Source organism: Bactrocera latifrons, unplaced genomic scaffold (genome assembly GCF_001853355.1).
Source record: "Bactrocera latifrons isolate USDA-ARS-PBARC rearing strain unplaced genomic scaffold, ASM185335v1 scaffold_1498, whole genome shotgun sequence".
In the NCBI taxonomy this organism is placed as follows: domain Eukaryota; kingdom Metazoa; phylum Arthropoda; class Insecta; order Diptera; family Tephritidae; genus Bactrocera; species Bactrocera latifrons.
The window spans coordinates 2,776-21,404 of NW_017534961.1; the positions used below are offsets into that span (position 1 = coordinate 2,776).

An 18,629-nucleotide genomic window follows, 5' to 3' on the forward strand; every position below is an offset into this window, starting at 1 on the left:
CACAGCCTAATGAACAGCGGTCGCTTGGTATTGCGCGCAATCTTGTTATGCGACTCAATAATCAATATTTGGATAGGGGTGCGAATATAACAATGGACAACTTTTTCACAAGTTATGAATTGGCGGAAGATTTGATTGTGCGGAATACTACGTTGGTGGGCACAATACGAGCCAATAAGCCACAATTGCCAAAACTATTTACATCCTCTGAAGAAGCAAAAAAAGAGAGGTGTATTTGAATATGTGTTTTGTTTCTCAAAATCAATGCAATTAGTAAGCTTTACAACACATTCGAAGAAAAATGTGCTAGTGCTTTCAACTGCTCATGCCAGCAAAGATGTAAATCTTATAACAAAAAACCACTAGTCACACATGATTATAATGAGCGTAAAGGTGACGTTGATACTTTTGACAAAATGCTACGTGGATTTTCTGGCAAAAGAAAAACCAACTGCTGGCCCATGGCATTATTTTATAATATGCTTGAAGTGTTCAGACTGATCTTAGTCACCCTATGTGGAACACCAATAAGTCTGAAAAGCGTAAGATATTTTTGAAAGAACTCTCTATGGAGCTAGCGCAGAAGCAATTACAAAACCGATGCAAAACAAAAACTAACTACAGCTRAAATTGCAATGGACTTGATCAATTTCAAACCGTTTCCTGCAGTGGTGAGCTCGCGTCCATCAATACAGGTAAGGTTTCATAATTCATTTTATTTCAAAATTAGTTCACTTTCAAATTTATTCACTATTTTCTTTCTTGACACAGGTCAACACTTTGAAACGGCGGTGTGAAAGCTGCAAAACTAATAAGATCGATAATAARACAACAGCAGTTTGTGACCATTGCCTTATTCCGACATGCACCAAACACTATATAAGGACGTGTGAAAAGTGCTATTTTGAAAAATACAGTGCTGAAGCTGACACGGACTCAGACAATGATGAAGATGTTGACAATACTCTAACAACGTCTACACCCAATCAAAATATATCAAAAAGACAGAGAAGAATTTCACCCATTTGAGCAGTTCGAAATTAAAACTTTATTTGATTTTCACAGTTTTCAATAAAAATACATTTGTTTCTAGCAATAATCCCAAGTTTTATTAAATTATTTACATAAACAGGCGACATTTTGGCTTTTCCATAAAAAAAACGTCTTAAAAGTCTAAATTTCCATAGAAAATACATTACTGGGCACTGAGTTCCCAAGTCTCGAGATTAAGTTGTACAGCTATGTCACGATTCTAAGGTTAATATAAATTAATAGTCAAAGACAATTTTGATTGTGATCTATTCAATTTCAGTAATTAATGCTAAACTTACTTAACTTACTCATAAGGGAATACCTATTTTTATTATAATATATATAGTACTTTGTTTTATTGCTATGAGGATTTTATATTTCGGAGAATACCGCTCAAAAACATACTTAACGATAAAGAGAAAGAACGTTAATACGGAAAGTGAAAAGAGAACAAAATTTAAACAGCTGTTTCAGCTAATAATTAATTTTTGTATAATACGACTGCGGCAAAGTAGATGGTCTTAGGCAGTGTTTCCATTTACTGTGTAGCAGCAAAATTTCTAGAATTATTGCTATGCTATAGCTACCGTAGGGCCCGTAGCAGAACATTGTAAAAGTATCCTCTGCTCCGCTCGGAGCTTTGTTAGGTAAAAAACTAAAGCTGTAGCAAAAGTGTGTTAAGTGTTGTGCTCTGTTCTTGCAAAAAATTGGGAGCGGTATTAGATTAGATTAGATTAATAAATGAGGAATGCACCGCAACCTTAAGTCTATTGTGCCCTCTCCTAAATCCCAAGAACTCACATAGCCCCAGCATATTGATAAAGTCCAATATTCTGCTGGGTATTCGGTAACCTGGATCCAAGGGCTTTAAGCCTGCATCTACAGACTGCTGTGCAGTCGATTAGCAGGTGTTCCTTTCGCAGAACCGGCAGTTTACGCAAGATGATAAGACCATGTTATGTAAATACTTATTCAGTTTGCAGTGCCCGGTGTAAAATACGACCAGTGGCGGGACCTCCCTAGGGAGGTTATTTGCAAATTTAAACTTGCTGTGGTTGACCTAACCTTTTTTCGCTTTGCTAAACAGCCTCCTTGACTATTTCCTGAGATCTGAGAGTTTTCTTGACCACCAGGGACAGTTAGGCCTGCCTGTAGTCGCCTTTAGGGGGCAGCTGCAGTGATACGCGTCTATGATGGCTTGCACCGTCACCAGATCCTGCGTCAGGAACTCTCAAATTCAAAAGAAGCCAATATAGTTCGTGACTACTACACAAGTTCTAGGAGAGATGAAATCTGTCTTGAGTCCTCTAACCTCCCCTCTGTAATCCCAAGGCTCTTGGATCAACAGGATTCCTAGTTTATCCGAAGTGAACCTACTCGCTATGGCAGCCAAGTGTGCCGCCGCGTAGTGCAGGTTCACTTGGGCGACTTCCTCGTTGACGGCCACTATAGAATCGGTTTTATGAGGGGCAAATCCTGAACGCGGATTACGCACTGCCATCAATCGGGTCTCCTAGCCCTTCGAGGACTTCCTGCGTGGAGGGTAGCTCCCCTCCTTGAACCTAACAAAATGGAATGCTACGGGAGTAGCATATCTTTTAAAACGCTGGTCTTAGATAATTTTTTCCAATGAAACAAAGTTGAACCGTAATGCTCTAGACGGAACTGTGAAATTCAAAAGGAATCAATATTGTTCCTAACTTCTACGCAAGTCTCTGTATCCTTTATTGTTGTTTCAGCAAGTTGCCCAAGTTATCCGATATGAACCTGCTTGCGATGAGAGCCGATACTGACGCCGTCTTACGCAGATTCACCTGCGTAACTTTTAAGTTTAGAATTGGTTAACCTAAAACCAGGTCTGGTCCTCATCTTCGCCGTCCTACGCGTTATCATCCAGGTTTCTGTCTTCTGAAGCTCCTGCGTGGAGAGCAACACCCTTCTTTGTGCGCCCAGTTCCTCCCTACGGACTCATACCACTCATGCCTCAGCAGTGGCAGCCTGCTTGGCCGTACTGCCGCCAGAGCGAGTAAATTCCACATCCACCACTAGTTCCGCTATCAAAAGAGTCTTGGGTATTCTTATGACCACTGAGCTGAACCTCTGGAGTTCAGGCGCATACCCTCCTTCCGCATAGGTTTGTATGGCTCATGGTTTTCGTCAGACCGAGGTGTTAATTCTCTCATTTTTTTTCTGACGAACAAGAGAGATAACTCATAAGGCTTGCCTGCTAATATGAGGAGGAACACTTTTATGCTATACATTGGGGAATGTCCTCTTATTTTTTCGCGCATAGCACGGAACCCTTCCAGCCTACCAGCTTGAGAGTGATCTTCCTTAAACTACACCCCATAGAAGGATGCTGGGTACCCATACTTTATATACCTATTCTGTAAGAAGATATTGAAAAGCAGTAAACTCCTCCCTAAGGTCTCCGAAGGGTAGTTGAAAAGCAGCACAGCCATCTGTATGCCTTTTAGGGTATACGAAGGGTATTCGTTGCGAAAATTAACTTCCAGCCATCTGTGTATAATTGTGCTTTTGGCTTTTGGAGTTCTTGTGGCGTTATTCCCGTTTTGCGGTCTGAGTGGTGGGGAGCCCTGCCTTTTCGCTTGCATGCCTAACGGTCAAGATTGCGTTAACCGGACATCAGTTCCTGGGAAGGCACTGCTTCCTCTTACCCTGTTGCGCGCAAACTATTCAAGAGTTATTCCCTCCTAGAGGTGCCTCCGGTAACACTTTACGCTAGTTCATCGTTCATATCCTCGCTCCGCTTTACAGGCCTGTTGCGTTTGTCTCGAATCCGAGAAGCTGAACCTGCTTAGGGATTTTTGGTGGTGTTCGTTTCAACAGCAGCGGCCGCAGTGGATGTCGCCTGCTGAGCATCGCTGCATAGGTGCCTGTCGTCATCATCATCCCTGGCATGCTCCTGAAACAATGCACGCTCCTCCGGTGATAGGTCATCCTTTCCTGCACCGGTGCTATATCGTGCTTTGTTGTTTGCCGTGGTTTTTGTCTTGTCGTAGTTGGTGATATTCAAGCTGTCATGTTGTTTTTGTTTAGTATTGTTTGGCATTTCACCTGAACAACGTTTACAAATTCTTCAACTTTATTACGAAAATTCACGTTCTGTAAAGATAAGAGAATCTTCAAAAAATAAAACAAAAAAATGTTCTTTCGAATGAAAGTAAACATTCCTCATTTTATTTTAAGTTTCATATTAAATTTTAAGTTTATGTGTGCTTAAAAAAGTAAGAAACCTGGAAGTGGATCATCCTTGAATTTTAATGTATTAAATTGATTTGGCTGTGCAAAAAGGCTATACAGTCACTTTTACTCTTCAATACAGACTGGTGTTGGCAAGCCACATGTATTAAATTGATTTGGCTGCGTAAAAAGGATATACAGCCACTTTTACTCTTCAACCTTTTAAAGGCTTTTCCCTACAATTCACGTTTTGAAATTCAGACCTTCATAATATCAAAATTACTGAAACTTTCCGTTTGCAATTTGGAACACGAGAGAAAGTAGTAAATACTTTCGCATAAAAAAATACAAAATTATCCATTGAGATAATAAACCTGATCAACAGTATTTTCTACAAATGAACCTGTATTTTGTGATTTGATGTTATGGGGACGCCGATATTCTACTGTTTTTTTTTTACATGTCCGTGTAAATTATATTCAACATTACTTCAATTCTATACCTTATGTACCATGAGAATAAAGACATTTAAATTCACAAAACATACTTGTTTTTGCACAAGTTAACATCTCATTATATTGTAGAACCCTCCTTACAATCACCGCATACTTTTGATGCCTGTTCCACCAATGCCACCATGTCCACCATGGCTACGCGTTCTACACCAGAAAATATGACTAATATGCATGCAGGTAAGTTCAAGAATGAGTAATTCCTATTCCATAATACTCAAAATTTATATTTTTTAAGGTGAATGTGAGACTACTAGCGATACAGGCACTTCAGAACCCTCTCGGGATAGCTCTGCAGCCCCTAAACATCTAAAGCGCTCACTATCCTTCGACAGTAATAGTAATATTCAACAACAGCCTGAAGCGAAAATTAATACAAATCCTCTAATTGAGAGTAATAAGTATAGTGATACCGGAAACCAAATTGTTGTAATTGAAAAACAGTTGATTGAGATCTTAAAGAAATTGCCACCTGTAACACTTTCCAAAGCCATTGAATTACAGTGCACAGCAGAGTTAGTACCATGTACTTGTAAAGTAATTGAAACATCTCAAACTAATAACGACTCTGACGAGGTGAAAGGAGGAGAGCCCACAAAACAAAATGAACAGACACCGAACTATCATGAAAGCTTTCTAAGCGAGGACGTGGATAAATTTGCTATTAAGATTGAAGCTAATGCTGGCAATACTTTTAAATCCGATGAGTACGTTTTAAAGCCTATGTCACCGAATTCTCCATTGCCACCAACTGTTCCGAAACCGAAACCTAAGAAATCAATATTTGATCTTGATTTTGATGAAGATGAGGATCCACTGCCTAAAATAAAAGCGGAAGCCGCTGCTGCTAGTTTGAAAAAAGAACAGGAAAGCATTGCAGAAGCCGAACCAGAACCAGAAATTATTGAAACAAAGGATAGCGATTTCCAACAGTCACAATTACTCAATTTTAAAGTGCCCGTTGTTGAACACACTCAACTGAATGACGAAAAACCTATGCCTATCCTTCCTACGTATGAAGTAGTAGAGGATCCCAAGTGTGTGGCAATGCAACGTTTTGACTTACAAACCCAAAGAATTACACAATTTCACATCGATGCCTTACATAATTGCTTCATACCGAATGTTAATGGTAATTGGGATGATGCTAATTATAATATTGCGCTGAACTTGGCACTGAATGATGTTACCACAGCAGTCGACGTCGAACATATTTATGTAGTAACAGATGGTAGCAATGTTGTACCAAAGTACGGTGTTCTTGCAACGGAACGCATACCTAAAGATTTAAGCCATATACATTTCTTTGAAACCTCCAGTCCTAAAAAGGCAGCAACGACTCCAAAAATGTTTACTATACCATTTTTAGGTGTAGCTCGTTCAGTGTTATTAAATAAATTTAAACATAAATCGGACAAACGTAAAATATGCCGTAAAGTAACTGGCACTGAATCAACCAAACTTGCGTCTCGAAATGATGGCTGTGCGGTGGAACAGTTTGACGATAATGAAAGAATTGAAGAGTACAAGACTGATGAACACGGAATTTGTATCAGCATCAATACAGAAAACAGTCAAACGGCATCGGGAAATTATAATCTGGCAGATGACGCTAAGTTAAAGGAATCTGAAGGTTTAACACATATTTGCGACCAGTTAAATGATGCAGTGCTTAGTTTGACAAAAAGTTTCGACGTAGCAGCTGGTGCTATTGTAAGCAAAAATAACAATAACAATGTCATGCTTAAAGACATAACTATTGATGTAGTCGGTCACGACACTGACCTATTTCTGACAGATTCAAATGAGTTAAATGGGAGTGATCGGAATGGGCAAAATCTACTTGCTATTGCTGATCATTTAGATTATAGCTCGAACATAGGAACGAAAACGCCATTGAATGTGTACAGTGACATAGAACCAAAACAAATTTCAAAACAACTACGGGAATATAATAATATCAACTCCACAGTCGTAACAATTAGTGATTCTAGTTGCAAATTAGAAGGCAGTTTATTCCCTAACGCGATGCTGCCTATGGACACCGCAGAAAAAGCAAAAAATGCAACCAATGATAAAAATGCATATAGTCGACACAGCAGCAGCTGTAGTAACTCAACTTTGAAACAAACCCAACAGTCGATTAGCTTCAAATTGAAACGTCAGTTTAAGGATCAAAGGATTTTGCACGTAAACACCGAAAGGAGAAGTAAACGCAGAAGAATTATACCAAGATCAGTAGCTGATAATGTTAACGTTGGCAGCGCTAGTCAGAAAAATAAACGACCAAGAATCAAACGGATAAAAATTGCAATAAACGGTAAAGTAGCAACTCAAATGCAATTCTCAGGTGGGAGCAGCAATAATAGCAGTGATGAAGACAATGAGGAATCACCTATAGAAGGTAACGGCGATGGGAATGAAGGAACTCCCATTGAGGTTCGAAATAAAAGTGCACAGAAGGTTACTGCCAAAAATGAAGAATTTGCGTCAATAACTAGTCCAGGCAGCCACATTTCGACATACAATCAGTGTAATTTAGGAAGTGGCTATGACGAGATTATTGCGAATTCAGTTGAAAACAACTGTAGTGATGAACAAGAAATGGAGTACGATTGTTGTGAAGACCTAGATGTTGATGGTGATGTAGAGTTCGATGAATATGAAGACATTGATGATTATAGTGGTGATTTTCACGAAGTTGTCACACGGGATATATCGGCGCCTTCAACTGGCAATAACCATATAGTACTAACTATTAAAAAAACTCCTAGTAAAACTAATTCTCCCTCAAATTCTCTTTCTGCCATTTCTCCAACTTTCGCTAGCAGTAATACGTACGGTTCTCGCGCATCAGCTATAACAATATCACCCATTATATCCAATACAACTTTTGTACAAACTAAAAATAATAACAGAGGTTTAGACATGCATGAGCTTATTGTCAAAGAGCTAGAGGTTTGCGAAGGTATAAATAATCGATTAACATCAGAAGTTTTAGAAACAACTGATGTATCGTCAATTGAAGAAATTCGTCCACAACTTCAATCCGAGGTTCCGGTAGACACACATCCAACTATTCCAACGTCGATTATACAAAAATGCGGTGGTATTAAGATGTTTGAAGACCCAGAAAATAGCCCTTCTGCACCAATAACTAAGAATATATGTTTAAAAAAACGGAAACAACACAGAAGACGTAAGATTAAGAAGAATACAAAGGAAGCTTTAGATTGTTTGCAAGATGTAAAACTTCATCGTGACCTATTTTTCTCTCATGAACTTATTATATCTGATGCAGCAGGGATTAAGCAAAGTATTCTAAATTTCAGCAGCTGTAGCTCAAGCTGTGCCAATGATAGCGAATATGATCATTGTAACGACTTAGAAGATAACATAAGTTTTGATGCCGATGTAAAGTCTAATGGCACCGCTAATTCTGAAATTGGCATTCAATTAGAATCACTTAAAAGAGAATCATACGAACATCAGCGAAATTGTAGTCTGTCGGCATCACCTTTTACAATTTATTCCAGTTGCTCCTCATGCGATTTGTCAACAGAAAATGTAGTTATAAGTGAAGTCTGCGGCGTAATGGCCGATAATGTCTCGGCTGATGCCCTGAATGTCAAAAATAATACCGGTATTAAAGGAGGCAATATTCATGGAGTTAAAATTGTAGATGAAGAGGACGGTGCAGACAACGATGAATTTATGCTGTCTGTAAATACTGCTATCTCGAAGGCGAATAGTCTTCTTGCGTTTACTGATTCTACTGGTAGTAATATAGAAGATAATGTCAACGAAGAATTGCCTTTAGAAAACAACGGACTATTGTACTCTTTTAACAATATTTGTTACGATGGTCGTGCTACTGTTGCAGAAAAACAACAAGAGCAAATGCTCGCAAATAAAAATTGTGATGATTATAATAACATTTATAATAAAAACAGTAATAACATTAATTTAATTAGTAACTATATTAAAGATCCTTGTTTAAAAACTCAAATTAATCTTAGTAAACAACCCGGTAATGGTAATGAATTTAAAGAGCAAAATTATTTAAACATTCATGACGATTCCAATCTTAATACTGATGCTGCTTTAAATATTAATACAAAACAACAATTTAATGACGATGTCAGACATCTTGGTTGCACAAGTCTGCGCGTTGTGGACGAGGATGCAGATGAGGAAGATGGGAATAATTATGCCCGGACTCAACAATTTAAAGAGTGGCATCAAGTTCTACAATTGCGTTCCTACAATGATGAATTGCTTACTGTACTACCGTACGTAGTTCTCGATTGAGTTTAACGGATTTTCACTCTTCTATGCATATGTTTTTCGGCCTGCGTTTGTTAAATATAAATAATAAATATAATAAACTATGATAAATAAAATAACTTGAATTTAAAAAATTATATTTGTAATGAATATGAAATAATTAGCTTTGCACTTGTATGCAAAAAATAATACAGTTGCATTTTCATCTTTTGTTTACGGGGCCTCTACGGGGTAGTGCTACAGTTCTTGTGAATTTAATGTTTACATACTCAGATGTGCTTAATTGTCAGAATTTTAAACCAATTATGGTATCACAGGATCCGATTGGATTTTCGTCTTTTCAAACATACGCGAACCCAATATCGGAATCAGCTGTGTGCTAATGTGACACAAGTTGCAAATGCACATACATATTTGGAAGCAATTACAGCTATGTAAGAGATTTAGCTCAGTTTCTTATTGTGAAATACAATAGTTAGATATACAATGTTTGGTTCAGTTTACATCCTCAAGTCAAAAATGGCTTGGCCAGTATGCAAATACATTCATATTCTTTTCTATTTTTAGTAGTGGGTCAAATCCACGCCTTGAAAACTTTTAAATTTTTCACCGTGCTTTACGCTCTTATTAGTACACCCAAATCTTTTTTTACAAGGTAGATACAGTAGGTGGAAAAAATAAGTTATCAAAACAGCCAGCGTTGTTTAAAACACTATACTTTTTCGCTTAATTGAATATAATTTTTTTTTGTATATGTTCGGAAAGTACCGTTATCAAAGTACCGCAATTGATGATTTTAGTGGCAACCGCTTATCTGGTAAGAATTTTACACAAAACCAATATTCGAACCAGCTGTTTACTAATGTGACAAAACTTGCAAAATAATACATTTGGAACCAATCCTATTAAAGTTTTTAATGAGTGACGAATTAAAGAAAGATTTTAAGAGATAACATTTATCGAATGAACGCATTTGGGTGTTAAGTTACGTTTTGTAAATCCTCTTTAAGGGGAAAGCCTGCTTTAGAAGCTTTTAAAATTTTTTTTTTTTTACTAAAATCTAAAAATATAGATGGGAATTCGAAATATTGTCGAAGATACAAGGTGGCTGATGAATTTTGCTACATTAAGAAACTCAAATAACCACCACACTGTGACACGAAGTGGATGCAATTCCGTCTCATGGAGTATCTGTGGGTTGGAGGCACTCCATATTCGACAATTTTGTTTGTTTATGGTGCCGTTTAAATCGAAATGGGCCTCGTCAGACATGAAAAGACAGTTCAACATGTTTCCATCCTCTTCCACCATTTGAAGAATCTTCTGGCGAAATTCCAAGCGAATCGGTAAGTTTGCAGCGTTCAGTTTGTTGGCCATTTGAATTTTATATGGGAATAAGTCCAAATCTTTGCGCATAATTGACTGTAATGACTGTCTGCTTACACCCATTTGAGCAGATAAGCTTCTTGTCGAAACACGTGGATTGTTTTGTATGGCAGCAGCTACAGCAGCAATTTTTCCTCCGTTCGAGCTGAAGGGTTTCGATGGTAAGGTCTTCTGTTGACTGTCCCATGCTCGGCAAAATTGTTTACAAGTCTCAGTATGGTCCATGTGCTCGGAGGATTGACGCCAAACCTGCGCCTATACTCTCTTTGAACCGAAACTACAGACTCCAGTGCGCGATAGCGGCGGACAATCCAAATACTTGTTTCAGTGTCCCAGTTATCTATTTTTGTTAAATGTAAAAGTCAATCTGCAAAATAAAAAAAAATTAACCAGATTCATTATATAGAAAAAAGTTTTTTGGTAGCGGCTTTCATCAGCCACCCCGTAGAAGGGAAATAGTGACCGAGCGTCCGGCAGATATATGAGCGCTTGGGCAAAAAGCGAAAACTTTAACTCGGTTTTTAATTTTTACGATTTTTCTTAATTGGCGGGAGGGATTAAAAAAAACTAAACGTATGGAATCGGGGCAAAGTTTATTATCTTTGGCATTCAATTAATGAATCTATTTAATCTTCTATTTAAACCAAAAAAAAAAAAAAACTAAGAAAAGTTAAGTTTGAACATATGTTTAAACAACATAAAGAAACATTTGTGTGGTCAAACAACCATTTTTTTTTAATTTAAATTTTTTTAGAATTAAACAATTTTTTTTTTAGATTTCTTAGTGTAACTTGAACATACATACAAAAGTTATTAACATATATGAATTTTTTGAATTTTTCGTTTCCGATAGAAATTGCAACTTGCATCCTTCCCGCCGTCCGACAAATACACGCGAGATGCATCGGGCAATTGCTTTCCTTTATTCTTATGTTTTCTTCTATAGTAGTAAAGATAAATCATTTCGCAACAATAAAACAACATAATTTATTAACTTACATTTGAAATCTGTGTGCCACTATCTTCTTGCTTTGTTTCTGACAGCAAAACCGATAAAATTGGTTTCCGTTACACCCAAAAACGATACAAATTCTGTTTCGATTATCAAACCAATAATGTCTGAATTCATGACAACTACTGATTTTGATCGGATTCAATTCTGATTCCGACAACTATAAGATTCCACAACACCCCTCAGTGTTTTTCATATTAAAACTTGAAAATAAATTACAAAAAGCATAAAATGTGCAAGAATTGCTTATTTTATAAATTTTGAAATTGGATTGGTAACTAAAGTTTTCGTTTCTTTTTTCAATTTATTATTATTATTATTAGATGTGAAATAGTAATACAATTATTATTTTACATTTTGATTGGAAAGAAGAACTAGCTACTGAGGCTTCCGGCTTACCTAATTCTTTACAATATAGTTATTTTTAAAATTATTTATACTTAATAGTGATAATTGAATTAGGGTGAAGTATACTCATACATGTTGCTATTTAAATTATATAAGATGTTGAATTTTACATTTTAATAAAACTTGATTTATAAGTCTAATGTTAGCAGCATTGGTATGTTTTAGTAATTGTTTTGGATCTATTGTGCCAAAAGTGGTGAGTCTGTGGAGGTGTTCGTGTGTCGAAACTCTGTGTCCGATGCGAAGATGGGTGAAAGTTTGGGCATCGTGGTATGAGCATGTAAAAGGAAAGGTTGGTTTAACACTTGCTGGATTGATGGTCACGTAATAGTGATTCTGAGGTTGTAATGTGCCTTTCATTACTTTGACGAAATCTAGACCTAAGCGGAGTATGTCCGACTTATCTAAAAAAGGGTATAAGTGTAGAGGTTCTTTCGTGGCTAGTCTGGCTCTGGCATCTGCTTCTTTGTTACCAGGTAACCCGATGTGGCCTGGTACCCACATTATTTTAATTTGGTGCTCCTTTTTGATTAACAGATCTCTTGTAGTTGAAATAATTATGTTGTGATTATTTACATTTTGAATGGCTGAGACTACCGACTTGCTATCTGTATAAATTAGGTATTTGTGGTTGCTTTTTACTGCGTATGACACTGCTTCAAGAATTGCTGACGCTTCTGCAGAGAATACTGAGCTGCAGGGGTGAAGTATTCTGGAATATATGGTAGAACCGTCTTCTTTTACCACTGCAAAAGCTGTTGCATGTTCCGTTTTTGAACCATCTGTATATAAACATGTCCACGATCTTGATACAAGTGGACGAGTTGCTTCATAGAAAAGTTGGTGGTAGGTAGATGCGTTAGTTGAGCTCCTCGGGTATTGCATAAGGTTAGTAACAAAGGAAGATTTACTCAAGATCCATGGCGGCGATGCTCTGTTTGTAGCTAATTGAAGGTGAGTAGTGAGATCAATTTCTTTTGCTAGATTCAAACATCTCATTATCCCCGATTTTGACTGCCTTTTTTATAGTTCCGTGCAAAATTTTGTTCTTACAGTTTAGCAGTTTAGGAAAAAGTCGGACGTAGTTTTGTAATACCCTCTCCTCGATTGAAGGAACACCGGCTTCTGTAAGCAAGGAACTTGTAGGTGACGTCGGAAACTCACGAAGACTTCTGCGAATTGCCATATGATAGGGACCGGATATAAGCTTGATGTTACTTTTGCCACAATTACCGTAAACTGCAAGACCGTAGTAAATTTTTGATAATATAATAGATTTAGTGATGTTTACGAGGGTGGTACTATGAATTAAACTATGTTTGGATGATAGATACTTTACAATATTCAAACGAGAAATTAAACAGTTTCTAATATAGTTACAGTGCACTTTAAAAGTGTGTTTTCTATCAAAGAATACACCAAGTATTTTAAGTCTATCGACAGTAGACTTTTGTATTATTGAAACTAAARCTTATACTGTTACAACTGAGTTTTTTGCACATGTGGAATATCTTACACTTTTTGAAAGATAATTGGGCTCCTGATAGTTCAGACCAGTCTGAGATATCGGAGAGGATCTCGGAAAAGTGGTTTTTTACAATATTTAAATCTTTTATCTTAGTAAATATAAGAACATCATCAGCATACACTATATGATCAATATGATTATACTCATTCAAAATGTTACTGATAGCAGCGTTACAGAAAGGGGCGATCCTTGTGGGATGTCGTTAGTAAAATTAAAAATCTTAGAATATATGTTGTTAGTTTTGGCTCTTAGTCTTCGGTTGGCTAAAAATTCTTTAATGAAATTAAAAATTTTTTTTCCCGACCTTCCATTTTGTTAGCCGTTCTAATACTACGTGCACCCCTACTCGACCAAAAGCTTTTTCGAAGTCTAGGCTTAAGACTGAGATATTGTTTTTCGTAGATAGTGCAATCGAAGCGTTATGATCGAAGTAAAGAAGGGCATCCATGGTACTATGACCATTTTTGAAGGCGACCTGGTGTTGGCTGATTAGACTAGTTTTCAGAGCGAGCCACATAATGCGTTTGGAAATAATTTTTTCGATCACCTTTAACATACAGGGAATTAAGGATATGGGTCTGTAGCTTGAAATGGATGTATTTCGCTTGTTAGGCTTGAGAATAGGAACGACTGTGACAGTTTTCCAAGTTTGTGAGTACACACCTTTATCGAAAATGTTATTATAAAGGTCCAAGAGTCTAGATTTAAATCCAACTGGAAGATTTTTTAACAAGTCGTAAGAAATCCGGTCAAAGCCATGGGTTTTACCTTTCATTGAGGTGAGTGTTGAATTAAGCTCATATGTATGTTATTGGGAATTCTAGTTTGGGACCAATTTGAGGCAAAACGATTTGCAATTTCGAATGGGTGAGAAATGGAGCTGCCATTTTCCACCAAAAGTTTAATTTAGGATGGGGTGTAGGGCCCTACAAGCATTTTGATTTTGGACCAAATTTGTTTTGGACTACCAAAAATTACCTTTTATAAAAGCAATGAACTTCTCTTTTGTTTTAAAATTACTTTAATTAGATACTTTGAAATATGATCTCAATAAAGAAAATATTTCCTTTGAAAAATATGAACTTTTAAATTTTATTCACTTCACAGATTTATATTTCACTTTTTTTTTCAAATTAATTTATTTATTGTATCTGCTTTTTCTTAAAGCCTAATAATAAGTTATAAAATCTTAAACATATTTAAAAACTAGACTGCTTGGGCCTGTGATTGAGCTGTTTGGTGACACGTTGCTCTTTAATACGCAGGCATCTTCTTTTAAGTCGTGTTTGATCGCAGGAATATACCAAAACAATAGCCAAAGGTTTTGGGTGATCTCGGAGTTTAGATATATATTTAATTCTGCTGTCTTCTATTTCTTTCTTTACCATAGGGATACCAAGGTCTTTATTTTCGTTACCCAGGTACCATGGTGAACATGTGATTGTTCTTAGCATTTTTGATTGGAACCTTTGTAATATATCAATATTAGTTGCACAGGTCGTACCCCACAGTTGAATGCCATATATCCAAATCGGCTTTATGACCGCATTATATAAAAGCGCTTTGTTGTCAATTTAAATTTGCAGCTCTAATCTTCATACATGTTATTTTACTAGAGATGTGTTTCCTCCACGTGAGCCTTATATCTAGGTGAATACCAAGATTTGTTACTTCGTTCGCTTGAGGTACTAAAATATTGTTTGTTTTTCCTGCCGGGCACATCTTTGGTCTTAGGCAAAATATAATATGCTTACACTTCTGTTCATTCACATTTATACGTCAGTTCGCTAGCCAGAACTTAAATGCTCCGCTAATATTATTGATGCTAAAATATGGCATTTGTTACGGCTCACTAAAGCTGTGTCGTCCGCAAAAGTTGAAGTTAATACATTATTATCTGTTGGAAGATCTGCTGTACTTATGATGTATAGTGTTGGGCCTAAAACACTGCCCTGGAGTACACCAGCCTTTATCTGTCGTTCATCAGATATGAAATATCCCACTTTTACCATAAATTTACTATTTTTTAAATAAGACTCCAATGTTTTATACAATTCTGAAGGTAGTATTTTTTTAATCTTGTATAAAATACTTTCGCGCCACACCTTATCGAACGCCTGAGCTACATCTAGAAATATTGCTGAACAGTACTCCCTGTGCTCAAATGCTTTCCTTATCTCTTTAGTAATTCTATTTACTTGCTCTATTGTGCCCTGTTTCGCACGAAAACCGAATTGATGCATTGGTATTGTATTATTTTCATGGAGGAAAGGAGACGTGTTTGATAGTAACACTTTTTCAAATACTTTTGAAGGACAGAGAAGATGACTGATTGGTCTGTATGAAGACGGCTGTGTTAAGTCTTTCCCAGGTTTATCTATCAAGATAATCTACGACTTTTTCCATAAAATTGGATAATATCCGAAACTAAGAATGAGGAGCAAAGAGAGCACCTCTACAGCAATAATTGGTAACTCAATTAGCATTTTTGGGGAAATATTATCATGTCACGGCGACTTTTTTGGATTAGTTCTTTGATGATACCAATAATTTCAGAAGGTGAAGTCTTAAGAGACTGGAGGGACTCTTTAGCTGTGTGGGGTAAGATTGACAGCTTAAAGTTGTTCTTTGGCAAATTGGGTTGAAATACCGTTTCTAGGTTATTTGAAAAGCAATTAGCCTTTTTCTCGTCACTTCGAGCCCAATTCCCATCCATTATAAACATGTTGGAGTCAGTTGGTGGCTACAAGGACTTTTGGGCTTTTCAAAGGGAATGTTGCTTTTACACAGCTTCTTTATATACATTTCGGTATACAATTCATCCTCACACTTAAGAGCTTTTTTTAATTTATGTACAGCAGATTTTTATTGAAGCTGAGTGGAATGGGAACGTTTTAACTGCCATTCACGTCTTGCACGCCTTTTTTCATTTACAAGCATTTCTATTTCTCCATTAGAGATTTTTGTGAAATCAAGCGGATTATAGCTTTTGTTTGGTGTTGCTAAGACAGCTGCGCTGGCCATTATATCATTGACTTCTCGTATGATTTTGTCAATATCTCTTCCTGTATTTATTTTGTACTCAATATTAATGTGGCTACTGATGTATTTTTTATATTTTAGCCATTCAGTTTTATTAGAAGTTAGTCCCACTTTTGGATTGTTCACATAACTTTATTATTACAGGAGAGTGATTAGAAAATAGATCGGTACATGTGTCAGCTGTTATGTGCGATTTATCTATATTTTTGATTACAGCAAAATCAATTAAATCTGGTATTTTCTTACGATCACTAGGCCAATATGTCGGCTTACCAGGAGATATTATTTCAAGGTTATTGTGCATATTTATAACAGTTTGATACAGCTGTCGTCCTTTCGGGTTAATAAGACGTGAGCCCCAGTACGGGTATTTTGCGTTGTATTCTCCACCTGCTAGAAATCTATGAATAGTGTTCCAATGAAGTCTTTAAATTCGATTTCTGTAATTTTAAAACGAGGTGGACAGTATAAAGTTTAAGTCACAACCCCGATTTTTTGGTGATATTGTTGTAGCTTGCAACTGTGGTGTAGCATGAGATTCTAGAGCATAGTGCTTTAAACGATTTCTAATCAACACTGCCGTGCCACCATGTGCTTTTCCATCGGGATGATTTGTAACATATAGTCTAAATAACGGTATACTGAAATAATTTTTTATTTGTTAGATGAGTTTCTGAAATAAGCATTACATCTATATTCTTTTCAAACAGAAATCTGATAATCTCTAATTTATGTTGGTTAACACCGTTAGCATTCCGTATACAGATATTTAGTAAGCTCATTTTCTACTTAATAAATTTTGCAGCATTTGATTTTGTAATTTTATTAAATCTTGGATCATGGTTTGCATTGTAGACATAAATTGTGTTATTATTGTTATTAAAGATTTATAATCACAGTTTCGATACCTCCATTTGGAGGAGCAGATACATTTGCATAGCTTCCTTACATATTAAGATGATAGAAGTAATGTAATTTGAACTTTTCTCTGAGGTTGCTATAATTTCATTACGGGGTGTTTGTAACATTTGGTTACGACGTGCTTCCATGCCCTGTGACAACTTCGATTTCAAATATTTATATATACGACAACCCCTGTAGTTAGTGTTCCGAAGTGGGATGTAAATCACCACATACCACACAAACACAGCGTAGAGCGCAATATGATTTAGTATGCCCATATTCTTGGCAGTTAGTACATTGTACCGGGCCGTTTTTTTATGTGGTTCTTCCACAGTTACTCTACGATGCAGCAAATATTTCAGAGTATATATAGGATGGGTCTCATTTGTTTAAGTTGATTCGAATTCGGCAACAGTTCATTCTTAAACATTGGCTGTGGAACTTTGTTTCTATTAAATATATTTACAACTGTTTTAATTCCAAAATCGCATTCTTCCAATGCTTCTTTGACTTCACTAGAATCTACGGCGGACTCTATACCCTTGATTACAACTACTAGGCCCTTGGAGCTCTTTAGTTGATAGGAATAATTGTTTTTATTTGACAAAAATGAAACTATATCCATAAAATTTTTCAGTGTAGGACTGAATTTTTCTTTCATTTATATTGCCTTTTTTCAAAGGCACTATGTGAAAAATGTTAGTACCTTCAATTTTACTTAATTCAGCAACGAGAACGATACTGCTACGCTCGCGCAAATATATTGGGGTGGTTTGGCATTAACGATTGTGGTGGTACCCTTCGCATCGTCGTCTTATCCATTGCTTAGTAAGGCAAATCTATTGCCATATAAAACTTCCGGTTTATTCTTAATTGGTGTATAGCCTTGGAATTTTTTAGGATTGACCGCTGACTTTGAAGGACTTTCCTTTTTATGTTAATGAAGTGATCAATGACAGTTTGTATAGACTGGCCTTTTTTTATTGGTACATTCTCACCTTACTTTTTGTTGTTCTTCGCTGCCTTCGTACTTGCTGGTACATGCTTAGATGTTGGTGTGATCACATTTGATGCTGCCGTTCTCTTCTGCTTTTGTTTTTTCTAAGCATTGCTTATGGTGCTGCTCGGCACGATTCCGATTACTTTGGCGGAGGGGTAAAAAAACCGAATTTCCATAGAAATGGGGTATGTACGGATAGGGGAGCTTCTCCAGWGTAGGAATATCCAAAAATTAGATAAAAATTACTAATATTTTTTTAAAATATTCACGTTTAAAATTTCAAAAATTTGCACTGCGAACACATGTTATTTCACT

At 36.5% G+C, this 18,629-nt stretch overlaps 1 protein-coding gene across 1 annotated transcript; it reads left to right on the forward strand.

Moving 5' to 3' along the window:
• Positions 1–4,986: 4,986 nt before the first annotated feature.
• LOC108965837 (mediator of RNA polymerase II transcription subunit 26-like) lies at positions 4,987–9,151 on the forward strand (the record flags this gene model as incomplete). The annotated part of the gene is given in 1 exon segment (XM_018928491.1): positions 4,987–9,151. A coding segment is annotated over 1 exon segment (4,073 nt), but the record flags the coding sequence as incomplete, so codon positions are not given.
• Positions 9,152–18,629: the final 9,478 nt, after the last annotated feature.